At 38.9% G+C, this 27,175-nt stretch overlaps 1 protein-coding gene across 1 annotated transcript in view; it reads right to left on the bottom strand.

The window, feature by feature from the left end:
- PPEF1 (protein phosphatase with EF-hand domain 1) overlaps positions 1-27,175 on the bottom strand; it is an 80,385-nt gene that overhangs the window by 4,342 nt on the left and 48,868 nt on the right. The window contains exons 9-13 of the mRNA XM_010595832.2: positions 25,892-26,041; positions 22,002-22,139; positions 8,791-8,976; positions 6,746-6,888; positions 3,936-4,042 (exon numbers count right to left, since the gene is read on the bottom strand). Of these exons, the coding sequence (XP_010594134.2) occupies positions 3,936-4,042; positions 6,746-6,888; positions 8,791-8,976; positions 22,002-22,139; positions 25,892-26,041 (724 nt within the window). The remainder of the gene's footprint in view (positions 1-3,935; positions 4,043-6,745; positions 6,889-8,790; positions 8,977-22,001; positions 22,140-25,891; positions 26,042-27,175) is intronic.

Raw genomic sequence — 27,175 nt, 5'->3', positions numbered from 1 at the left:
ACTCGACAGCACTGGTTTGGGTTTTTGGTTTATCTATATTAATAAATGCAAATCTACATCATCATTTTAATGGCTATGAAATTATTCCATTATTTCATTAGGATAATTCCTAGAAATGGAATTGCTGGATTAAGGGTATGTAGATTTTTAATGCTGTTGATATACAATGCCAAACTGCTTTTGAGAAAGTCTATCCACTTTCGCTCCCATCAGACCATTTCCTCACACACTTAGCAGCTAAGGACAAAATTCTTTTTTGTTATTTTCGTGAAGTTTAACACTTAGACAGAAAAATTCTCAAAACAAATACAGAACTCAGTGCATTATTACAAAGGGAGTTTTTGTGTTACCACCACCAATACAAGAACTAGATCACTGCTAGTATCCGAAAGGCCCCCTCGTGCCCCTGACAATTACTGCTACCTCTCACATTCCCAAGCAGAGCCATTATCTTGACTTCTAACACTGTAGTTCATTTTTTGCCGTTTCTAATCTATACATATATGGGGGGGAGGGGTCTGGCTTCTTTTGCTCAAAACTAGGTTCAAGAGATTCAGCCAGGTTGTTCCATTTATTTGTAGTTTGTTCATTTTCACTGATGTATAGAATTCCATTGCATGGATATTCACAATTTATATGTCCATTCTACTGTCGATGGATATTTGAATTATCTCTGGTTAGGGGTTATTACAGACAGTGCTGCTAAGAACATTTCTGTACATGCCTTTTTGGTGCATATATCTACCTGCATTTCTGTTGGGTAAATACCTAGGAATGAAATTGCTGGATCATAGGGTACGTGTTTGTTCATAGGGTATGTGTTTGTTCAGCTTCATTTGATACTCCAAGCAGTTTTCTAAAGTGGTTGTACCAATTTAGACACCAGCAGTATGTAAGAATTCTAGCTGGTCCACATCTTTGCCAACATTTGGTATTGTCAGTCTTTTTCATTCCAGCCATTCTAGGAGGCATGTAGTAATATCTCATTGTGGATTTAATTTGCATTTCCTAGATAACCAAAGAGTTGAGCACCTTTGCATACATTGGTTATTTGGATATTCTCTTGGCAAACTGTCTGTACAAGTCTTTCACCAATTTCTCTACTGGATTTTCTGTCTTTTTTCAAAATTGATTAGTAGAAATTGTTTGTATTTTTCAGATATGAGCCCTTTGTCAATTACATATGTTGCAAATATCTTCTCTCATTCTGTAGCTTGCCTTTTTTCACTTCTTTCAGAGTGGTCTGATGAACAGAAGTTCTTAATTTTAATGTACTTAATATTACCACTCTTTATGGTTAGTGCTTTTCTGTTCCATTTATGGAATCTTTGCCAAGTCCAATGGCATAAATATTCTCCCATATTGTATTCCAGAAGCCTTGTTGTTTGTCTTTCATATTTAGGTTACATGCCACCTGGAATTTATTCTTGTGTACGTTACGAGCAATGGTCCGTTTCTTTTCTTCATACGGATATCCATTTGGCTCAGCCAGCATTTTATTGAAAAGACTGTCCTTTACCCACTACTCAGCAGTAGTACCTTCAAGTGTCCGTATACGCATGAATCTGTTTCAGGATTCTCTATTTGGTTCCACCTGTCTATGTGGGGATCTGTGTGGCAATTCCATACTACAGTAATTACTGTACCTTTATAATGTCTTGATATACAACAGGGCAAGTCTTCCTACCTTATTGCTTTTCTTCAAGAATGTCTTGGCAAGAGTAAGACATGAAAAAAAAAAAGAGTGTCTTGGCTATTTTTGGCCTTTTGAATATTTCCTATAAATTTTAGATGCAACTTCTCAAGATCTACCAAAAAGTCCTGATGTTGGGATTTTGATTGAGATCGCATTAGAACCTATAGCTCAATTTGAGGAGCATTTATATCGTGACAGCTTTGACCCTTACAGCCCATGAACCCAGTAATATTCACCCATTTATTTCACTTAGCTTAAATTTCTCTTAGCAATATTTTGTAGTTTCCATGAGGAAATCTTATACATCATTCATCAGGTTCTTCCTAGGTACTTGGTTAAACTTTTGTGAATGGTATCTTTTAAAATTCTCATTATCTGTAAGTTAATTACTGGCTACGCTAGCAGTTATTTCCATTCAGCTCCAAATTTACCCCTCTTTGCCCTGCTTTGTGACACTGGAGCTGGACCCTGTGAACATTTCTCCTTTGGCAGCTGGTATGATGTTAGGCTTTGTCAGTAGAGGGCATATGAAGAATACTGTCAGGCATAGCAGAAACAGCAGTTTCTGGCGTGCTTTGCTTCCTGCTCCTATAGCACAATGTGGTGGCCAGATGTGTGCAGGAGATGTAGTGGCACCCAATCCACAGTAAATTTCACTGGCACCACAGTGGGTGGCTTCCTTGCCAGTAGTATGTGGGAGACACAGTGGCACACAGCCTCTAGAGGTTTTTTTTTTTTTTTGGTACCCCAGTGGGTAGTTTCCTTGCCAGCAGTGTGTAGGAGACACAGTGGTGCACAGCCCCCAGAGAGTTTTGCTGCATGCATCCTAGCGGGTGGCTCCATTCTCTCTAGTCCTGACCCACTAGCTGTAGACTAGCTTCGACCTGAGGCACCTCAGTGAATTTCTCCCCCATCTAGTGGGCCATGGAAACACCCTCTCCAATTGTTTCTGTTGAAAAGTCTGATACCAGTGTAGTTGTTGTCTCTTTGCAGTAATGTGGTTTCTCTCTGCCTGCTTTCAAGATTTTCTCTTTGCTGTTGCTATTCACCACAAACGTTTGTAGGTGTGGATTGAACCTTATTTATCCCGCTTGAGAATCACTGTTCTTCTTTATCTGTGCGTTTGAGACTTTCATTGGTTCTGGAAAAGTCTCAGCCATTATCATGTCAAATATTTCCTGACATTCTCTTTATTCTCTCCCTTCTGAGGCTCTGATTATATACGTTAGGCTTTCTCATTCTACTGTCCATGACTCTTAATCTCGTTAATTCTTTCTTAGTAAGTGTCTAAACTGTTTAACTCATCCGTTATGTTTTCTCTTCATTTTAACAAGTATGTTTCTATATCTGTCTGGTTCTCTTTCAAGTAATTTTCAAATGCTTTTTTTATGATTCCTTCTTTTATTTCTTAAACATTTTTTTCTCAGTTATTTTATATTGTGTATTTGACAATTCTAATATTTGATGTCCTTGGGGAACTAAATTTGTCGTGTGTTGTTTCTGCTGACACTCACTCATGGTAGCTTGTTTCCTCATTTGTTTGGTGATCTTTAGTTGTAAGCTCATATTTGTTGATCTTAATCTCTGAATATACTAATGGCCAAAATGAAGGATGTTTCTCTTGAAGATGGTTTTGCATTTGATTCTGCCAAAAGTCATGGTACACTACAAACCGAGGTCTACTTTAGGCACTTCGAGGGTCCAGGATTAATGTGGAAGTCTCAGGTTCAGCTTCTCCATCTTTCTACTATCCTACAGTTTAGTTTCAGGATCGACTGCCACACTGATACTAGCATTTCCTCCCAGGGCAATCCAGTCTTTTGTGCTCACTTCTGCTTCATACTCCCAGGTGCAGTTTCAAATAGCCCTTCATAGGTAGAGGAGATGCGGCCTACAGATTTACCTCGCTTCTTGTGAGGTTGGCAAATGCATCAAAATTCTGCTTCTTCCAAAATCTGGTTGTTTCTTAACCGGAGGGCCCTGGAGAGTGTCTAGTCTGACATACTACCAGGATAGAATGCAGTTCAGGGTTGTTGTTGTTTTAATTGAAAGAAACTTACTGAAAAGGAAGAATGTGACTTTTTCCCAGTGTATAACAGATTATATTTTATTTTTATGTCTATCATTCCTTTCTAGTAAAAATAGAGAACTGAAATCTTAAGGAAGCAAAAAGAATAAAAATTGATCAGTGTGTTACCTGATATGTTAATAAATGGCACACATTACATGATCTTATTACCTGATTTACTGCGGTCGTGAAGTTCGAAAGCATGAACAAGGTCAGTTTTTCGCGCTATCATTCTCTCTTTTAGTATCCTGATGGCACTGCTTTCAATAGTACTCACCCTATGTCAAGAAAACAATTATTAGGTGAAAGTTACCTAAATCACCCTGTTCTGCTTCACTTTGATGTACGCAGTTGGAAACCCCCAGGCGCTCCTTGGAAACCCTATGGGGCAGTTCTACTTTGCCCTATAGGGTCACTATGAGTCGGAATCGACTCCACGGCAGTGAGTTTGGTTTGGGTTTTTGGTTTATGTTACCACTTACCAGTTTCCACTTTAAATGAATTGCTTAAATTCATACATGTCATCATACAAGTCATGTTAGTGGATGGTGAATGCATGTGTATATATGTATGTATGTATGTAGATGACTAAAAAAGATTAGATTTTCTTTTGTATTTCAAATTAATTAATTTTTGAGAATATCCAAGATAATTTTGAAAAAGGAGGAAAATAAAGAGGAAGTTGCTAAACCAGATACTCAAATTTACTATAAAGTTTCTTAAAGAAAACAGCAGATACTGACACAAGAGAAGACAAATACATAGTTAGAACACAATAGAAATTTCATAAATATTGCTGACTATATGTGGGAATGATATATATGACAAAGCATTACAATTCAGTAGACATGGTGCTAGAATAACAACACTCCATCAAACAATGGTAAGATATACATGCTTCCCAAACATACAATTGTTGATGGTATTCTCTTATAACCCTTTTTATTTCTGTAAGGTTTGTAGTGATATCCCCTCTTTCATTCTTGGTTTTAGTAATTTGGATCTTCTCTCTTCTTTTCTTGGTCAGCCAAAAATACATAAAGCAAAAACTGACAAAATAGATAACCTAGATGAAATGGACAAATTCCTAGAAAGATGCAACCCATTAAAGCTGATTCAAAAAGAAATAGAAAATCTGAATAGACCTATAACAAGTAAAAAGATTGAATAAACAGAAGGAGGATAAGGAATGTGTGGCTAATTGCCCCCATGAACAACTGCCTCCTTTGCCCTGAGACCAGAAGAACTGGATGGTGCCTGGCTACTATTACTGAACATTTTGATCAAAGAGTCTATAGAAGAATCCTGATTAAAAGGGGGAAAATATAGGACACAGTTTCAAATTGTCATGGACACCAGACTTCCTGGAGCCATGAAGATTGGATGAACCCCTGAAACTGTTGCCCTGAGATAAGCTTTAAGCTTTAAACCAAAAATACCCCCTGAATTCTTCTTAAAAACCAAACAATAGTTTAGCCTAACTAGTAAAAAAATGTCTGCCTTGAGCATTAAGCTTTTTTTAAGAACAATCCATATGGGATCAAATTGACAATAGCAACTTGTAAGATTAGATAGGAACCTTAGGGGGCAGTGAATTTATGTTAATGGGGGAGAAACAACTCAGAAAAGACGGTAAGAATGGTTGCACAACTTGAAGAATGTAATCAGTGTCACTAAATGGTACATGTAGAAGCTGTTGAATTGGTGTATTTTTTCCTGTGTATGTTCTCAACAACAAAATAAATTTATATATATATATATACACATTAATACACACACACACACACACACACACACACACATATATAAAGACTGAATAAGTAATCAAAAACCTTCCCACAAAGAAAAGTCAAGGCCCAAATGGCTTCACTGGTGAATTCCTCCAAACATTCAAAGGATTAATACTAATCCTTTACAAACTCTTCCAAAAAATAAAAGATGTGGGAATACTGCCCACATGATTCTATGAAGCTAGTATTACCCTGATACCAAAACCAGACAAAGACATCACAAGAAAAGAAAACTACAGACCAATATCTCTTATGACTATAGATGCAAGAATCCTCAAAAATACTAGCAAACTGCATCCAGCAACATATAAAAGGATTATGCATCATCCCACAAAGTGGGATTTAGCCCAGGTATGCAAGGTAATACATAATATTAATAGAAAAAGGGACAAAAACCACATAGTCATCTCAATAAATGCAGAAAAAAAATCTGACAAAATCTAACACCTTTTCATGCTAAAAGCATTTAACAGACTAGGAGTAGAAGGGGAACTTTCCCAGCCTGTGGATGTGACCCTGTTTGGAAATAGGGTCTTTGAAGATGTTCTTAGTTAGGTTAGCATGAGGTCACACTGGAGTGAAGGGGGTTCTAACCCTGTGTGAGAGAAGGGACAGAGACAGAGAGAGGGAAGGACACCGTGTGAAACTGCAGCTGCAAGTCAAAAAAACCCTGAAGCTGTTCTCCTTAAAGTCTCATCTTTGTTTTGTTTTACTTGTTAACAATTAATATATTAGTTTTATAATTTTTTAAAAATCTAAAAAAGATAATATTTGAGAGGGACAAAGGAAGATAAGCTATTAATGGGATCACATGGAAGGATACTTGCAACTATTTTAGGTGTATACACTTCAGGGTAGAGAAGAAAAGGGGCAAGACCAGATTGGGCTCTATGTTGAGCAGAGAAGGTTGTAGGTTAGAGGGCTGAGTGGGTGTAGGACCCCCATTTCTTTCCATTTAATTAGGGACTGTCCCGCCAGGTGCTATAAAGAGTTATATGAATTGAAAATTGCTCCTTTTGGTTTTAAATATGGGCACATTCACCACTTGGAGTCTGGAACCACTACCATTTTGTTTGTATCGATGAGTCACCAGTAAGTAATCTGCACTCTCATGACTGCTCTTAGTCACTCTGGACTGGCTCTCCTCAGTCACAATGCCAGTGCTGAGTATTCTCCTTAAAGTATACACACCTTTGGTAAAGAGGCCTTGGGCACGTTGACTTAGTTACTTGATACTGGACAAATCTAGGGACCATACTATAACCCAGTTTGAGGTAAGCTCCTCGATTGCTGCCTTCTTCGTAATAATTAGAAGCAGAAAATACAGTAATAACCTGATTAAAGAAAAAGAGGGTCAGGTTCATGTAAAATCAGTTTTCAAAAGGTCATCCAATAAATTCTTAAAAAGCAAAAATTAAACAAACTTCATAACCACTGAAAATTATCCATGTCTGATGTGATTTCTGTAATTACATTGGAGGAAAACAAGGCTGTTTTGAAATCACTATTCCCACTCATCCAATATCACCGGTGCATGGCCTTCCAATCTTGTATATAATTTTATTTCCATGTCTTAGAATCCTTCTTAATGTTCAGTTTTGCAAATTCTAATTTTCCAAGGGGAGAAGTTATAATATTTGGACAGTCAAAATAAAACTTGTTCACTACCACTGTCTTTTTCTTTTGCTTGGAGTTGAGTGATTTAGTAGGTTCAGGGCCCCACAAAACCAGTGTCTTAAGGGCAGTGAAATAGTGGCTAGAGTAAAGGGTCCTGACCTCCACCTTGGGAAGGAACCAGCCTTGGGACTCTGGTGGAGTGTGTGAGGACACCACTGGTCTGTGATGGGAAAGCTAGCTTAGGCCCCCAAACCAAAAAGACCAAATCCATTGCCATCGAGTCGATTCTGATTCATGCCCTAATGAGTATGCCACTTCAAAAAGACCACTGCTATTTTCTCTCAGTTTTCTTTTCTTTTTTGTTAAAATTTATTTTATTTGTTGTTGTTGCTAAGAATATACATAGCAGAACATACACCAATTCAACAATTTCTCCATGTACAAATCAGTGACTTTGATTACATTCTTCAAGTTGTGCCACCTTCCTTTTCCAAATTGTTCCTTCCCATTAACATAAACTTACTGCCCTCCATGTTTCCTACCTAATCTTTCAAGCTGCTGTTGCCAATTTGATCCCATATAGATAGTTCTTAACACAATGCTCAAGGCAGACATTCTTTACTGATTAAGCTAAATTGTTGCTTGGTTTAAAGAAGACTTCAGGGGATATTTTTTGGTTTAAGGTTTAAAGATTATCTCAGATCAATAGTATTGGGGATTCATCCAGCTTCAATGGCTCCAGAAGGTCTGGATTCCATGAGAATCTGAAATTCTGTTCTGCATTTCTCCCCTTTTGATCAGGATTTGTCTATAGAATCTTTGATCAAAACAGTTTGCTTATTACAAAGAAACCCTAAATAACACTTGCCTAACCCGTCTCACAACATTAGTATGAGCCTAAAATGAATTAATAGAAGAAAAGTGATCATGTTAAGAGAGAAGGAAATGCCACGCATTTGATGTTCATTTTTATTTACTACTGTTCATTTTTAGAAAAAGGCACATCCCAGGACAGCTTGGGACAAGAAACCAGTTCCTCAGTCCTTAACTCGTCTAGCCTTATCAGACACCACTGAAGGGGCACAACACACTCCATTTTATTGGCTACAGATAAACTAACCACAGTGAGCAATTGCTGGAGATCACCTGCTTGGCAAGTTGAAGGGAAGTGTATTTTGTGACTCTGCCCTGCACAGGGAAAGTGCAAAAGGTGGAAGAGAGCAAACCAGCTTCATTAATGCCTTTTACATTCCCTGTGAGGATAAAAAAGAAAATTTTTTTTGTACCTGCTTAATCCCACTGCACTGGAGATTTGCCTTACAGTTTATAAAGAATGCGGCCTTTCTGTGTGTGTGCTTTGTGCCAGAATTTCTATCTCTGGGATAAGGGAAATTAGCCAAATATTTCTTAGGGTGAGGGGCAGTGAAGCACCTTCAAACAACCCCTGTGAACCCTGCAGTCTCCTGTGTCTGTCTACCAAAGCATGGCGTTCTGTTTGGGCGCTAGGGTAGACATCTTCTCATGGGCTTCTAGGTCAGACATCAAACACACTATGACAAGAGAAGACCGTGCTTGTGGGAAGGATATCTGTGAGAACATCACCAACACGGCTAACTTACCTTCCCATCGTGGCAGACTTCATAACCATCGGGCTTACATTCATGAGACCTAATGAGCAACTTCAAATGATATTTATTAAGAATCTTGGAAGTAACGTCTGGTCCAAAATAGCAGCCTCCTCCTCGACTTTTGTTTGGATAACAGCCTCTTTTGCTTCTGGGATCACTCCATAGAATATCGATAACCTTTGAACAACAAACGAGATTAGGCTGCTACTTACAAGGGAGAGTCTATCTTTCTAGGTTCCACCTTACGTGCTAGAAATACTAACCTGAGTTATCCCAAAGACAAACTATTCCTCATTCTTCCTTCAAAATTGTTTCAAGCTCATTTGCTCCATGAATCCTTTCCAGAACACTTTTAATGTCCATAGCCACGCCAATCCCTTTCCATTCATCCCCAACAACCAATTTAGCAACAACAATAACCAATTTAGCAATACTTAGTAATCCTGAAGAATCAGCCCTTGCAAATTTTTTTTGTCTTTAAAAGCCTTATCACATTTGTTTCACAATTGTTGAATCTACAAAGGTCTTTTCCCTAAAAGAGCTTCATTGTCATGTTCAGAGGAGAAAGCAGCTTTCCACAATGAACACATATAAGGCGTTTGTTATGGATTTAATTGTGTCCCCAAAAAGATATTATGAAGTCCATTTAATTTTTGTTTGTTTTTAATCCCTTTCCCTGTGAACATGATATTGTTTGGAAAGAGGGTCTTTGAAGATGTTATCGGTTAACATGAGGTCACACTGGAGTTAGGTGGGTCCTATTTCTATCTGAGTGGTGTCCTTACAAAAGAGGAGGAGAGACACAGAGACAGAGGGAAGATAGCCATGTGACAGTGGAGGCACAGACTGGAGCTGCAAGCCAAGGAATGACAAGGATCACAGGCCGTCACCAGAGACTAGGAGAGCAGCATGGAACAGATTCTCTCTCAAGCCCCAGAAGGAATCAACATGGCCAACACCCTGGTTTTTGGACTCCTAGTCTCCAGAACTGTGAGATAATAAATTTCTGTTCTTATAAGCCACCCAATGTGTGGTATTTTACTACAGTAGCCCTAGGAAATTAATACAATGTTCTTAATATGTTCAAAGAGAGAAGAAGGTAGGTCTCCCAGCTGTGGCTTTGGTGCAGGGTTTTTGTCCTATTGAGCACACAGTCTGAGGAAGCCCTTGCTTTCTCCCATCACAAATACAGACAACTGTGCATCCAAGAATACCTCCTGAAGCATCTGTTTCACTTTCTGCCCCCTCGATAGCTACATTCTCAGTTTCAGCAATAGATTCTGTCATTTTTAGCTACTGACTGGTTTCCGCAACATCTTCTCCTAAATCCGCAAGTATTTCATTAGTATAACATTTCCTTTTGGGACAGAAAGAAAGAGGCAAATGGAGCCTACACAATGCCCAGGACTGAAGACCCAAGTTTCTAAGAATATTTTTCATAGAAAATCAGATACTCCCTCTTTGTGTCTCTGATCTATGGATACTCACTGCTGTCGAGTCGGTTCCGACTCATAGCGACTCCATAGGGTTTCTGAGGTGTAAATCTCTACAGAAGCTGATGGCCACAACTTTCTCCCTTGGAGCCATTGGTGGTTTCGAACCACCAACCTTTCAGTTAGCAGTCAATCGCTTTAACCACATCGCCACCAGGGCTCCCTGATCTATGTATAACGCTTCTTTATTTAAATTTCTCCCACAAGAGATTAAGCGGTAGTGAGAGAAACTAGCTTTGTCACTAAAGATGTGCAACTTTGAGATAACTTTCTAGGTCTCCTTCCTAATTTTTTTTAAATGGTCAGATGACCCGTAAAGTATCTCAAAGTTCTAACAGACTATGATTCTAAGAGTCTATATTTCCCACATGTTTCTTTTGAGGACATAAAGAAGCATACAAGTTGTGCGATTATTCCAGTGGATCCACATCAGGTCTTAAGAAGAGGACCAGAAATGGTTGCCTCACTAAACGTGATTGTACATCCATTCGTTCTTTGATTCAAAGTCATATGGGGTATAAGTTATATAAAAATGAACTTCTTCAGAATCCATTCTGTGAGTTCAGCATTTCTTTCCTCTGTCTAGAATTCATTCACTTGCCTAGGTTCACCCAGATCATGGCCATAACATAGATTGAATTCTGGAGCCCTTTAATAAATTCCTCAGCAGAGAGATCTTTTTCCTCTCAGTACCACCCTCTCCTCTGAAGCACAGGGGCCTCTTCTGTGGTAATTGAACGAAAGAATCACTATTTACAGGATTCTTCCCTGAAATTTTTAAAAAAGGAAAAGTATTACTGAGCTATAACTTTTATATGACCCCTCCGCCATAGCCGTCCGGTGGCTTCTGACTCATAGCGACCCTACAGACAGAGTAGAACTGCCCTGTAGGGTTTCCAAGGCTGTAATCTTTATGGAAGCAGACTGCCACATCTTTCTTCCATGGAGCGGCTGGTGGGTTTGAACCACCAACCATTTCGTTAGTAGCTGAGCAGGTAACCTGTGCCACCAGGGCTCCTTTTATATGACCCAGTCAACAAAAATCTATTTGTGTTTCAGCCTTTCAAACCTCCTCAATCCAAAATAAATCCTGCAAAAAGTACCCTGTGCTTGTCTGCAGTTCCAAGTAACCCAGTTTCCAAAAGTATGCTTTGGGGGAAGAGTTCCTAGCTCTGAAAGGTGTTTCTAAATGTTCTCTTTCAAGACACTAACACTATTCTCTATTCTTTTGTATTTTCCCTTACTTGTGTGTCCTCCTTCCAGCTTTTGAACATGTCATTTAAAAGCTGTGCTCAGCTCAAACCTTCTAGCTAGGTACCTCAAGTTCTTTAAATGCTTTCCTCCTACTCCTCATACAGCTTTTGCCTCATTGGATGAGGGCTGACTAGAGTAGTTCATCTCTTTCTTGAGATCTCCTATCACTCTTGAGTTCCTTTTCCCTTCACAAAAAGAACATGAGGGGGCAGGAGGCACAGGCTGAGGCGGTCGCAACGGCGACGGATTGCACCGACTTGTAGCCGGCGACGGAGAGGTCCTCGCAGTTGGGCGATGTGAGTGTGGAACCCTTGGCGGAAGTCAATGTGATTTCAATTTGAAGCAAAACTGAAAAATGCGTCTCTCTTCATTCATTCATACTGCTTTTTGATGATCATGGCATAAGGAACTTTAACCCAGGAATACAGCTTTACATTAGAACTGTTTTTAAAAGTCTTATTCAGGAGGTTGAGCCAAGATGGCGGTCTAGGCAGACGCTACCTCGGATCCCTCTTACAACAAAGACACGGAAAAACAAGTGAATCGATCACATACATAACAATCTACGAACCGTGAACAACAAACACAGATTTAGAGACAGAGAACGAACTAATACAGGGAAGCAGCGATTGTTTTCAGAGCCTGGAGCCAGCGTACCAGTCAGGTACGGCACAAGCACAGGGAGCTGCTCCACCCCCCTGAACTAACCCCGGGAGGGGGACCAGCCAGTTCTGCAGGCGGCATGGGACGCAGCCGGTAGGAGAAGTCCCCGGGAGGCAGTGACTGGTCTTGGAACGGGGAGAGCAGCGTCCCAGCCAGGGAACCATCCCGCCGGGATTTGGACTGGACGCAGGCGGCTTCATTAACATCCGAATAGCCTGAGCCAGAGGGAGAACTCTGATAGGGATCTGACTGCATTTTTTTTTTTAGCGGATTTTCTGGAAAAACTAGTTTCCCAGTGATGGCTCGGAGACAGCAGTCCATATCAAACCACTTAAAGAAGCAGACCATGACAGCTTCTCCAACCCCCCAAACAAAAGAATCAAAATCTTTCCCAAATGAAGATACAATCCTGGAATTATCAGATACAGAATATAAAAAACTAATTTACAGAATGCTTCAAGACATCACAAATGAAATAAGGCAAACTGCAGAAAAAGCCAAGGAACACACTGATAAAACTGTTGAAGAACTCAAAAAGATTATTCAAGAACATAGTGGAAAAATTAATAAGTTGCAAGAATCCATAGAGAGACAGCATGTAGAAATCCGAAAGATTAACAATAAAATTACAGAATTAGACAACGCAATAGGAAGTCAGAGGAGCAGACTCGAACAATTAGAATGCAGACTGGGACATCTGGAGGACCAGGGAATCAACACCAACATAGCTGAAAAAAAATCAGATAAAAGAATTAAAAAAAATGAAGAAACCCTAAGAATCATGTGGGACTCTATCAAGAAGGATAACCTGCGGGTGATTGGAGTCCCAGAACAGGGAGGGGGGACAGAAAACACAGAGAAAATAGTTGAATAACTCCTGACACAAAACTTCCCTGACATCATGAAAGACGAAAGGATATCTATCCAAGATGCTCATCGAACCCCATTTAAGATTGATCCAAAAAGAAAAACACCAAGACATATTATCATCAAACTCGCCAAAACCAAAGATAAACAGAAAATTTTAAAAGCAGCCAGGGAGAAAAGAAAGGTTTCCTTCAAGGGAGAATCAATAAGAATAAGTTCAGACTACTCAGCAGAAACCATGCAGGCAAGAAGGGAATGGGACGACATATACAGAACACTGAAGGAGAAAAACTGCCAGCCAAGGATCATATATCCAGCAAAACTCTTTCTGAAATATGAAGGCGAAATTAAGATATTTACAGATAAACACAAGTTTAGAGAATTTGCAAAAACCAAACCAAAGCTACAAGAAATACTAAAGGATATTGTTTGGTCAGAGAACCAATAATATCAGATATCAGCACAACACAAGGTCACAAAACAGAACGTCCTGATATCAACTCAAATAGGGAAATCACAAAAACAAACAAATTAATATTAATTCAAAAAAAAATACACATAACAGGGAATCATGGAAGTCAATAGGTAAAAGATCACAATAATCAAAAAGAGGGACTAAATACAGGAGGCATTGAACTGCCATATGGAGAGTGATACAAGGCGATATAGAACAATACAAGTTAAGTTTTTACTTAGAAAAATAGACGTAAATAATAAGGTAACCACAAAAAGGTATAACAACTCTATAACTCAAGATAAAAGCCAAGAAAAACGTAACGACTCAACTAACATAAAGTCAAACACTATGAAAATGAGGATCTCACAATTTACTAAGAAAAACGTCTCAGCACAAAAAAGTATGTGGAAAAATGAAATTGTCAACAACACACATAACAAGGCATCAAAATGACAGCACTAAAAACTTATTTATCTATAATTACGCTGAATGTAAATGGACTAAATGCACCAAGAAAGAGACAGAGAGTCACAGACTGGATAAAGAAACACGATCCATCTATATGCTGCCTACAAGAGACACACCTTAGACTTAGAGACACAAACAAACTAAAACTCAAAGGATGGAAAAAAATATATCAAGCAAACAAAAAGCAAAAAAGAAGAGGAGTAGCAATATTAATTTCTGACAAAATAGACTTTAGACTTAAATCCACCACAAAGGATAAAGAAGGACACTATATAACGATAAAAGGGACAATTGATCAGGAAGACATAACCATATTAAATATTTATGCACCCAATGACAGGGCTGCAAGATACATAAATCAAATTTTAACAGAATTCAAAAGTGAGATAGATACCTCCACAATTATAGTAGGAGACTTCAACACACCACTTTCGGAGAAGGACAGGACATCCAGTAAGAAGCTCAATAGATACACGGAAGATCTAATTACAACAATCACCCAACTTGACCTCACTGACTTATACAGAACTCTCCACCCAACTGCTGCAAAATATACTTTCTTTTCTAGCGCACATGGAACATTCTCTAGAATAGACCACATATTAGGTCATAAAACAAACCTTTGCAGAGTCCAAAACATCGAAATATTACAAAGCATCTTCTCAGACCACAAGGCAATAAAACTAGAGATCAATAACAGAAAAATTAGGGAAAAGAAATCAAATACTTGGAAAATGAACAATACCCTCCTGAAAAAAGACTGGGTTATAGAAGACATCAAGGAGGGAATAAGGAAATTCTTAGAAAGCAACGAGAATGAAAATACTTCCTAACAAAACCTCTGGGACACAGCAAAAGCAGTGCTCAGAGGCCAATTTATATCGATAAATGCACACATACAAAAAGAAGAAAGAGCCAAAATCAGAGAACTGTCCCGACAACTTGAACACATAGAAAGTGAGCAACAAAAGAATCCATCAGGCACCAGAAGAAAACAAATAATAAAAATTAGAGCTGAACTAAATGAATTAGAGAACAGAAAAACAATTGAAAGAATTAACAAAGCCAAAAGCTGGTTCTTTGAAAAAATTAACAAAATTGATAAACCATTGGCTAGACTGACTAAAGAAATACAGGAAAGGAAACAAATAACCCGAATAAGAAACGAGAAGGACCACATCACAACAGAACCAAATGAAATTAAAAGAATCATTTCAGATTATTATGAAAAATTGTACTCTAACAAATTTGAAAACCTAGAAGAAATGGATGAATTCCTGGAAAAACACTACCTACCTAAACTAATACATTCAGAAGTAGAACAACTAAATAGACCCATAACAAAAAAAGAGATTGAAACGGTAATCAAAAAACTCCCAATAACAAAAAGCCCTGGCCCGGACGGCTTCACTGCAGAGTTCTACCAAACTTTCAAAGAAGAGTTAACACCACTACTTCTGAAGGTATTCCAAAGCATAGAAAATGATGGAATACTACCCAACTCATTCTATGAAGCCACCATCTCCCTGATACCAAAACCAGGTAAAGACATTACAAAAAAAGAAAATTATAGACCTATATCCCTCATGAACATAGATGCAAAAATCCTGAACAAAATTCTAGCCAATAGAATCCAACAACACATCAAAAAAATAATTCACCCTGATCAAGTGGGATTTATACCAGGTATGCAAGGCTGGTTTAATATCAGAAAAACCATTAATGTAATCCATCACATAAAGAAAACAAAAGACAAAAACCACATGATCTTATCAATTGATGCAGAAAAGGCATTTGACAAAGTCCAACACCCATTTATGATAAAAACTCTTACCAAAATAGGAATTGAAGGAAAATTCCTCAACATAATAAAGGGCATCTATGCAAAGCCAACAGCCAATATCACTCGAAATGGAGAGAACCTGAAAGCATTTCGCTTGAGAACGGGAACCAGACAAGGATGCCCTTTATCACCGCTCTTATTCAACATCGTGCTGGAAGTCCTAGCCAGGGCAATTAGGCTAGACAAAGAAATAAAAGGTATCCGGATTGGCAAGGAAGAAGTAAAGTTATCACTATTTGCAGATGACATGATTATATACACAGAAAACCCTCAGGAATCCTCCAGAAAACTACTGAAACTAATAGAAGAGTTTGGCAGAGTCTCAGGTTATAAAATAAACATACAAAAATCACTTGGATTCCTCTACATCAACAAAAAGAACACCGAAGAGGAAATAACCAAATCAATACCATTCACAGTAGCCCCCAAGAAGATAAGATACTTAGGAATAAATCTTACCAAGGATGTAAAAGACCTATACAAAGAAAACTACAAAGCTCTACTACAAGAAATTCAAAAGGACATACTTAAGTGGAAAAACATACCTTGCTCATGGATAGGAAGACTTAACATAGTAAAAATGTCGATTCTACCAAAAGCCATCTATACATTTAACGCACTTCCGATCCAAATTCCAATGTCATATTTTAAGGGGATAGAGAAACAAATCACCAATTTCATATGGAAGGGAAAGAAGCCTCGGATAAGCAAAGCACTACTGAAAAAGAAGAAGAAAGTGGGAGGCCTCACTTTACCTGATTTCAGAACCTATTATACAGCCACAGTAGTCAAAACAGCCTGGTACTGGTACAACAACAGGCACATAGACCAATGGAACAGAATTGAGAACCCAGATATAGATCCATCCACGTATGAGCAGCTGATATTTGACAAAGGACCAGTGTCAATTAATTGGGGAAAAGAAAGCCTTTTTAACAAATGGTGCTGGCATAACTGGATATTCATTTCCAAAAAAATGAAACAGGACCCATACCTTACAGCATGCACAGAAACTAACTCCAAGTGGATCAAAGACCTAAACATAAAGACTAAAACGATAAAGATCATGGAAGAAAAAATTGGGACAACCTTAGGAGCCCTAATACAAGGCATAAACAGAATACAAAACATTACCAAAAATGATGAAGAGAAACCCGATAACTGGGAGCTCCTAAAAATCAAACACCTATGCTCATCTAAAGACTTCACCAAAAGAGTAAAAAGACCACCTACAGACTGGGAAAGAATTTTCAGCTATGACATCTCCGACCAGCGCCTGATCTCTAAAATCTACATGATTCTGTCAAAACTCAACCACAAAAAGACAAACAACCCAATCAAAAAGTGGGCAAAGGATATGAACACACACTTCACTAAAGAAGATATTCAGGCAGCCAACAGATACATGAGAAAATGCTCTCGATCATTAGCCATTAGAGAAATGCAAATTAAAACTATCATGAGATTCCATCTCACACCAGCAAGGCTGCCATTAATCCAAAAAACACAAAATAATAAATGTTGGAGAGGCTGCGGAGAGATTGGAACTCTTATACACTGCTGGTGGGAATGTAAAATGGTACAACCACTTTGGAAATCTATCTGGCGTTATCTTAAACAGTTAGAAATAGAACTACCATACAACCCAGAAATCGCACTCCTCGGAATATACCCTAGAGATACAAGAGCCTTCATACAAACAGATATATGCACACCTATGTTTATTGCAGCTCTGTTTACAATAGCAAAAAGTTGGAAGCAACCAAGGTGTCCATCAACGGATGAATGGGTAAATAAATTATGGTATATTCACACAATGGAATACTACGCATCGATAAAGAACAGTGACGAATCTGTGAAACATTTCATAACATGGAGGAACCTGGAAGGCATTATGCTGAGCGAAATTAGTCAGAGGCAAAAGGACAAATATTGTATAAGACCACTATTATAAGATCTTGAGTAATAGTAAACCTGAGAAGAACACATACTTTTCTGGTTACGAGGAGGGGAGGGAGGGAGGGTGGGAGAGGGTTTTTTATTGATTAATCAGTAGATAAGAACTGCTTTAGGTGAAGGGAAAGACAACACTCAATACATGGAAGGTCAGCTGAATTGGACTGGACCAAAAGCAAAGAAGTTTCCGGGATAAAATGAATGCTTCAAAGGTCAGCGGAGCAAGGGCGGGGGTCTGGGGAACATGGTTTGCGGGGACTTCTAAGTCAATTGGCAAAATAATTCTATTATGAAATCATTCTGCATCCCACTTTGAAATGTGGCGTCTGGGGTCTTAAATGCTAACAAGCGGCCATCTAAGATGCATTAGTTGGTCTCAACCCACCTGGAGCAAAGGAAAATGAAGAACACCAAGGCCACACGACAACTAAGAGCCCAAGAGACAGAAAGGGCCACATGAACCAGAGACCTACATCATCCTGAGACCAGAAGAACTAGTTGGTGCCCAGCCACAATCGATGACTGCCCTGACAGGGAGCACAGCAGAGGACCCCTGAGGGAGCAGGAGATCAGTGGGATACAGACCCCAAATTCTCATAAAAAGACCAAACTTAATGGTCTGACTGAGACTAGAGGAATCCCGGCGGCCATGGTCCCCAGACCTTCTGTTGGCACAGGACAGGAACCATCCCCGAAGACAACTCATCAGACATGAAAGGGACTGGTCAGCGGGTGGGAGAGAGACGCTGATGAAGAGTGAGCTAATTATATCAGGTGGACACTTGAGATTGTGTTGGCAACTCTTCTCTGGAGGGGGGATGGGAGGATAGAGAGAGAGAGAAGCCGGCAAAATTGTCACGAAAGGAGAGACTGAAAGGGCTGACTCAAGAGGGGGAGAGCAAGTGGGAGTAGGGAGTGAGATGTATGTAAACTTATATCTGACAGACTGATTGGATTAGTAAACGTTCACTTGAAGCTTAATAAAAGTTAAAAAAAAAAAAAAAGAACATGAGCCTTAGAATCAGATCTGGGATCAAATCCTGCTCTATCATTCATTCACAGGCCAAGTGTCCTCAAATAAGTCAGTTCACTCTTTGGAGCTTCAGTTTTCCCACGAGGTTTTTGTAACGGTTACAGAGGATGGTAGGTGTACAGAGGTTGGATGAGAGCCTGGTAAAAGAAGACACTGAACTAACCTTCATTGGTTCCCTTTGGTTATGTGATAATACCTCTTTTCTTTGAACTTTTTGTCACCTTTAAACACAATCAAGAGATGGGTTAAAATAGATTTCATTTTACCCAGAGCGCTTCTCTCCATTTTTAGACTTCACCAAGTGTATCTGTGGTGGCTGAAAATATTGACTTTGGGGGGTGGGAGTGAGAGATAGATGAAAAAGGCTTTGAAACACTCTCCACGAACTTTTCAATTTATTTAATCACAACAGATATATTCAGACGCCACATATGCACATCTAACTATATCTGTCTTTCTGCCTGTTACAACCTCTTGTGATTCAAGGCCATTGCTCTAGCTTCTCCTCCAATCTCTCATGTCATCATTTTTTTCTGTCTTTCTACTGAATAATGTTCACCAATATACAAATATGCTGTTATTTCTCCTATTAAAAAAAATCCTCTTGATGCCACTTCCCCTGCCAGCTACCGCCCTATTCCTTTACCTTCTATGCCACAGAATCCCTCAAAAAAGTTGCCTGTACTTTGATGTCTCCCATTCCTGTCCTCTTCAGAGACTGCTCTTAAACCCATCCTACCACTCCATCAAAACTGCTCTATTCAAGACCCCCAGTAACCACATTGCTAATTGTCATAATTCCAATTGCGATTTCTCAATCATCATCTGACTTGCCCTTTCAGCAACATTTAGCACAATTGATCATTTCCTCTTCCATACGCTTTCCGAATTTGGGTTCCAGGACACTGCACACTTCTGGTTTTCTCCTACCTCACTGGTTGTTCCTTCTCAAACTCCATTGCTTGCTGGTTCCTTCTCTTTGCTGGTTTCTTAATTTTTAGAGAGCCCCAGGGATCAGTCCTTGGTTCTCTTCTCTCACCATACTCACTTCCTTGTTGATCTTACCGTGTCTCATGCTAATGACTCACAAATTTGTACTTCAGCCTAAAAACTCCGTCCAAAACGCCAGCTCCATATATCTAACTACTGGTCAACCTTACCACTTGGATGGCTAATAGATATCTTAAGTTTAACTTGCCCCAAAATGAATTCCTGATATTCCCCCCCAAAAAATCTCAAATGGTAGCAAGTTCATCCTTCCAATTACACAGACCAAAAACATTGGAGTCATCCTTGAGTTCTCACTTTCCATCACACCGCCATTCAATCAAGGAAATCCGAAAATACAAAACAAAACAAGAAAAAAAAAAACATCAAAACATTGCTATAATTAAAGATCTAAAGACATCCATGCCCATGGAATCAAAGACATAACATTGTTAAAATAGCAATAGTCCCCAAATTGATCAGCATAATCCCTATCAAAATCTCAGCTGCTTTTTTGTGGAAATTGACAAGCTGATCCTAAAATCCATACAGAAAAGTAATGGACCCAGAACGACCGAAACAATGTTGAAAAAAGAAGAGCAAAGCTGGAGAACTCACACGTCCTGATTTCAAAACTTTATACCAACCTACAGTAGTCAAGATTGTGTAGTACTGACATAAGGATAGACATATAGATCATGGGATATAATTGAGAGTCCAGAAATAAACTCTCACATTTACAGTCAATTGATTTTTGATAAGGGTGACAAAAAAATTCAATGTGGAAAAAACAGTCTTTTCAATAAATGCAGCTGGAACAACTGGATTTCCATAAGCAAAAGAATGAATTTGGAACCCTACCTCACACCATACACAAAAATTAACTCCAAATGGTTCATAAACCTAAATGAAAGAGCTAAAACTATAAAACTCTCAGAAGAAAACATAGGAATAAATCTTTATGACTTCAGGTTAGACTTTTGGTGACTTCTAGATGTGACATCAAAAGCACAATTTAACCAAAGGAAAAAAATAGATGAATTGGATTTCATCAAGATTAAAAACTTTTGTGCTGCAAATAATACCACAAAGAAAGGGAAAAGACAGTCCAAAGAATAGGAGAGAATGCAAATTGTATATCTGATAAGGGACCTGTATCCAAAATATATAAAGAACTCTTACGATGCAATAATAAAAAAAGAAATCATTAAAAAATGGACAAAGGAGGTAATAGCCATTTCTCTGAAAAAAAGATATACAAATGTGCAATAAGCACATTAAAAGATATTCAACATCATTAGTCATTAGGAAAACACACTATTTTGATTAAACAACAATGAGGTTCTACCTCACACTGTCTAGCATGGCTATAATAAAAAGGACAGACAATAACAAGTGTTGACAAGATTGTGGAGACATTGAAACCCTCATACATTGCTGGTGGGGATATAAATGGTGCCACCACTTGGGAAAACAGTTTGGAAGTTCTTTAAAATGTTAAACTTAGATTTACTTTATGGTCCAGATTCTACTCCTGGGTACATACCCAAGAGAAATTAAAACATATGTCCAAACAGAAATTTGTACATGAATGTTGACAGAAGCAGTATTCATAATAGTCATAAAGTGGAAATAGCGCACATGTACATCAAATGTGTAAACAAATTATAGTATACATACACAAGGGATATTATTCAGTAATAAAAAGGAATGAAGTACTGATACATGCTACAATATGGATGAACCCTTAAAAATAATGTGTTGAGTGAAAGAAGCCAGACATAACAGACGGCATATTGTCTGAGTCCATTTATATAACAAGTTCAGAACAGGCAAATTTGTAGAGACATAAAAAAGACTAGTTCGCATCTAAGGCCTGGAGAGGGGAAGGAAATGGGGAGTGACCGGTAATGTGTATAGAGTTTGTTTTGCTGAGAGCACTCTAAAATTAGATTGTGAGGATAGTTGCACAACTCTGTGAATATACTAAAAACTACTGAATTATATACACTTCAAATGGGCAAATTATATCTCAATAAAACTGTTAAAATATAGTGATGAATTCAGATAGAAATGTTATGGTCTGCTTATAAATCACTTATTTTCTGTATATTGCAAGAGACGTCATCATCATCTCCACTTTGGTGAACACTTGGTTTCTATACAGTTTTGATTACCTACCTGTTCCCATTCATGCTGTAATAACTGGTCAGAAAGGGATACATTTGTTCTGAGTCCCCCGCCACCTATTTTACTTATCCTAAAGTCAGTGGTAGAGTCTCCATCTGATGGAATTGGTGGCATCAGCACAGATTTCATCTGCAAAACAAACTCATGCATTAGTCAAACCCTATGCTAGTGTGTTGCATGCAGAGACTTCGGTACAAGTTGGCACGGTCTATATTGTTGTGCCTCAACCCAATGAAAGACACATGGTCACCTTATCCATCTCAGCCACCTCCTTTGTCTCATTGATCCATTGCTCTCTGTAAAGTGGGCCTGTGAATCCTGCTTTTGCATTTTTCAACTAGAGACATTGTCCTACAGGGAAAGTTTATCATTAGAGTCCCTAGGGGATCCCAGAGGCCACAACTTTAGGTGCTAAACATGTTCTGAGGCATCACCACAGGAAATGGAAGATGCTAGAAATAGGGAAAACTAGTTTCCCTCTGAGCCTTTAGCTGTGTGTGGGACTAAGAGAACCAATACACTTTGAGGAGTTCAGAAATACCTCTTAAGGGGTGGACTGCTTTTTGTTTTGTTGTGTATTCCGGGAAAAATGAGAGGAAGTAGATTTGTGTCCAGGGGGGTTCTCAAAGGGGACACTGGTTGAAAGCCTTTGAAATGCTTCAACCTAAATGCAGTGTGGTTCTCAACTTGATAGTGCCAATAATTGATTATGTTCTCTAGTCCTAGTGACAAAGCCGCTGTATTTCTTTGGAAAATAAAATATCTTTCTGATAGCAAGTTAATTACTATAATTCCTCTGCATTCCCTTATACAACCTGAGATTGTAATTTTATACTTATTTCTTTGTAGGACCATGCCTTTATACAAAATTAAATTTGTAAAGAGTGCTTCTATTACGTTGGTGGCTATAGTTCCATGATGGACAATTCTCTGTGGTAGATACTTCATTTCCTCTCCCAGCTAGAGTGTATATGAACTCTTACCTTTACTTTTCAAAAATTAAATTAAATCTTATTCTGAGGTCCTGTCTCATTGAGCTAGTTGGATATCCAATTTCAGATATTATTAGAGAGTTCACAGCCCACCCTCCCTCTCTCTCCCCAGCAAATATCTTAGGTTTTAGACAGAGGAGAACATTCTGGGAGGACTCTCTGGACTTAGGTCCACACAACTCACTTCTGATACACTCGCTGGGCAAGGCCACACGATTTCTTAAGTGTATGCAGCTCTACAGTTTTCAAGGCCACTTGGGGTCGGGATACTTTCCTCTAGCTCTGCCTAAGGCACCACATCACCATTTTCTTCTGGAGTCCTACTACCCACCTCTTCTCATACCCCCTTCCAAGGAGCTTGAAGAATACGAAACCAGAGACTTAGCTTATAGAATCTTCTTTCTCTGCCTCTCCGCACTGGCCCCCAGCCTGCCTCACTTTACAAAATGCCTCTAATGAACTTATAATGGAGAATGTCCTGAGGTTCCCTCAACCCTAACCCTCCCCTGTGAACAATTATACTATGACAACAGGTGCAAATTGGGAAGTATGGTCACCCCTATAGTCGGTGGGTCCTATGGGATGGGAAAGTAGGAGTTACAAAATTAGACTTGGGAACCTACTTTTGTATCTCATGATAGAGTCCCAAAGGCTTAAATCTATTACTTTCATTGTTGTTACATTCTATTTAAATACAAGTATGTATTGCAAGTTCAACCTCTCTCTAGGAGGAGTAGAATATACAAAAAAATACACAAGTCAAAAATTTCTATCTTTAAAACCAGTCTTAGGAGAGGCAGAACAATGATCCATGAAGGGGATGAAACTTGAGGTATTCTGGAAAAATTCCTGGCCCCAAAACTTTTCCCCACGGTCTGTCTTGGTGACTAAAATTCCAACTTTAGATCCAAGTATCAGGAAAGAAGAGGAGAGAGCTGGAGAAGGGAGGGATATGTTTAGTGCTTACTATATGCCATTTTCTTTACCTAGGTAATTATATTTAATCCTCCTAACAATCCAATAAGGTAGCTAATTTTATCTTCAACTATAGGTGTGGAAACTGAGGCTTAGAAAGCTTTAGTGCCTTGCCCAAAGTCACCCAGCCAGGAAGTGGCAGAGGCAGGATGTAAACTTAGCCACATCCATCTGATTTCAGAGGCTCATAGTCTTTACTATGCCAAGGTGGCTCTCAACTGAGTGTCTCCACAAAGATAGTAATAGGCATCCCAGAGTTATGTTCTCAGTATCTCAAAAATCCTGGCTAGGGTTGGCTGTTCAGGCTAACGTCAGGAAAGTGAACATTTTCCATCTGATCAATCGGTCATGGCTGCCATGGCTGATTAGCACTGTTGTCACAGGGTGGGGTGGTGGCCAACTGTAGCATTCATGCCACTTGCTTGCCAACATTTGACAAACAAAAACATCATGTTCCCTTCCTCTTGGCTAGAATCATATCCACTTGTTAACATTGGTTATTTCATGCTGATCAAAAGGTCTTATTGGCTTGACTATTTACTGATATCATGAGAAAGGTATCTTAAATTTAAAAAAAGACAGTTGCCATGGAGTGGACTCTCACTCATGGTGACCCCATGTGTGCCAGAGTAGAACTGTAACTCAGGGTGATCTTAAAATTTATTACAACTGAGGTACTTGTGAGGGTAAAAGGGGGCACTATTAACAGTTGGGCAGGGCCACAAGACAACAGGTAAAAGCCAGGAAGTATGGTCCTCACTGGGTGAGTTAAAAAGGGGCATATAAATCGACACAGAATCAGCACAGGGGTTGAAAAAAAGTCTCCATCCAGTTTTGTTTTAGGTTTACCCTACTTTGGTCTGAAATATCTTAGAAGATATTTAACAAACATTGATTAAGTATATCTTAGGTACTGGGGTTTACAGAAGTGGACTAGAGAAACAGAGGAAGACAGTAAACAAACAGCACCACAATTCCTCACTTAATTTTGGGAACTGTTAGGAAAGACACATACAAGGGGCTTAAGAGCATATCAAAGGGAACCTGATCTAGTCCAGAGGTAGTGGAAGGCTTCCCACAGCACGCATATAGTTAAGCTGAAATTAAAAGGATGAGTAGACATTAGCAACAATATTATCATTCATATGTGTATAAAGGCTCCAAAAAACTCAAGGTGCAATAAATGTCACATTTTTGTCTATATCGAATTAAATTCCAGTTCTAGACCCCACCTGGCTAGATTGGTTAGAAGTTGATTAGCAGACCAAAGGGGTAGGGCCATATATGATCATCCAGCTCTGGAGCTGCTGTTGGCCCTCATACCCAGGTGGTGCCTCTGTGGAGCACCAGCCCTTTCCCCTACCTGTCATCCTTCAGCCCCAGTCTGGGTGCTTCAGCTTGGCACTGGTAGCAGAAGAAGAGAACTCCACTCACTCTGCAAGGCCCACCCAAGGGAGTCCTTCACTAAGTGTGGGATCTTTATAGGCTCCACACAGCCACTTCCCTCAGAGTTCTCTACAGGTTTTCCTGCTTGGCTTCTGCTGTATTCAATATGATTATTAGTTTCAAATATTTTTTAAAATTCCTGAGCCATGTGAAGTGTATTATAAGGGAAATTATATCAATTCAAAAATAAATTGAGGTTTTTACTTTTAAAAGATCAGATTTTTCACTTTTAGAAACTATATGAAATGGCAACTTTTCCTCATTTCCCTACTTCCACCACGAATTTTAAAAATATTTTCCATATATAGAAGTTACTCATTTAGTTCTTTATCATGCAATCATAAATTCTTCTTAAAATTTTTACTAATTTTCTTACAACCACAAAAGCACAGATCAATATACGATAATAGAGACACACATTCCCTAATAAAACTCTGAGATGAGATTTATGCAGACATTACTTCTTACTTTGTTTCTTTCTATTCGGTGAAGTAAATTCAAGTCTGTGGACTCTGATAACCCGCCATGTATGATCAGAATTTCATTGTCAACTATTGTACCAATTGGGAGCCAGGTATAGACTTCTTCCAAGATTTTCAAGATTTGTTTTCCATATAGCTGTAAATAAAGAGCTTGAGTAAGTTTTGTTTTCCTGATAGGTTCAAGTTTATTGAATAGTCCCAATGTATGGACAAAAGGCAACTGTTTTCATGCCACTCTAAGGAAGTTAGCATGGAATCACTAACCACCTAGAACCTTTTAAAGAGGAATATGTTTCACTCAAATGCTCAGCTAATACTAAGTGTTTTATGGCAATATTAGGCCACTGAATCTGTTTTAGAGAAATCCTCAACAGGCAGTTGATGAGGTCAGGAGCCAGGCTTGTCAAATCTGAGCAGACATTAACCCTTTAAAACAGAAAAGAACCCCAGTGGAAGTGGACACTTCCACAGTTCTGGTTCTGGCTAGCTCCTGCTATCTGTAACTTCTGGGAAAACCATTAGATTTGACAAACCCTTATTGATGTTGTCTGAGAAGACACAGTCTGTGCCCTCCGGAAATACATAACTGAGTAGGGCAGACGAGACGTGTACAGATAGCTAAAATAAGTGCTCTAATTTAACTACCATTCTGAATCTAGGGTTCTAGAAGTAAAGAGGGAACCTAGGGTTTTGGGAGTAAAGAGGATGAGAAAATAAAGTCTGGGAGTTCAAAGGAAACACCATGGAGGAGGTGGCATCTAAATTGGACTCTGAAAAATGAACAGGATTTATGACTAGTAGACATGTGAGAAAGGGTGTTTTGAGTAGAAGTTATAGAATTAGCAGAGGAATTAAGGCCGGAAAATACATGTCAAATTCAGAGAACAGTAAGCAGGCCATTTTTGCTAGAGCTCAATTGATGCCTGAGAGAGAGCAGAAGAAGGTAAAATTGGGAAGGTAGTTTGTAGGCCAGTCTTAGAGAACCTTATGTGTCAGACTAAGTGATTTAAAGTTGGTTTTGAAGTAAAACTCTCAATCTTCGCCTAATGCCCACATCCAGTGAATAATTTAGATCTTATTCAGTAAACCATAGAAAACCTTCGAAGGTTTTCTTTATAAAGTTTGATCTGACTGTAGTAGGAAAGCAGAATTGCAGGCCATCAAATGGATTAGAGGCAAGGGCTAGGAAGTGAGAAAAGGAGGAAGGGGAACGTGAGACATCTGTCACAGGGTTCTTGGAAATTCCCAGAGCTGTTGCCTTCCACCAGTG

The sequence above is a fragment of the Loxodonta africana genome, chromosome X (genome assembly GCF_030014295.1).
Source record: "Loxodonta africana isolate mLoxAfr1 chromosome X, mLoxAfr1.hap2, whole genome shotgun sequence".
Lineage (NCBI taxonomy): Eukaryota > Metazoa > Chordata > Mammalia > Proboscidea > Elephantidae > Loxodonta > Loxodonta africana.
The sequence above is the reverse complement of the archived record's forward strand: the minus strand, read 5'-3'. Positions and strand labels throughout refer to the sequence as shown.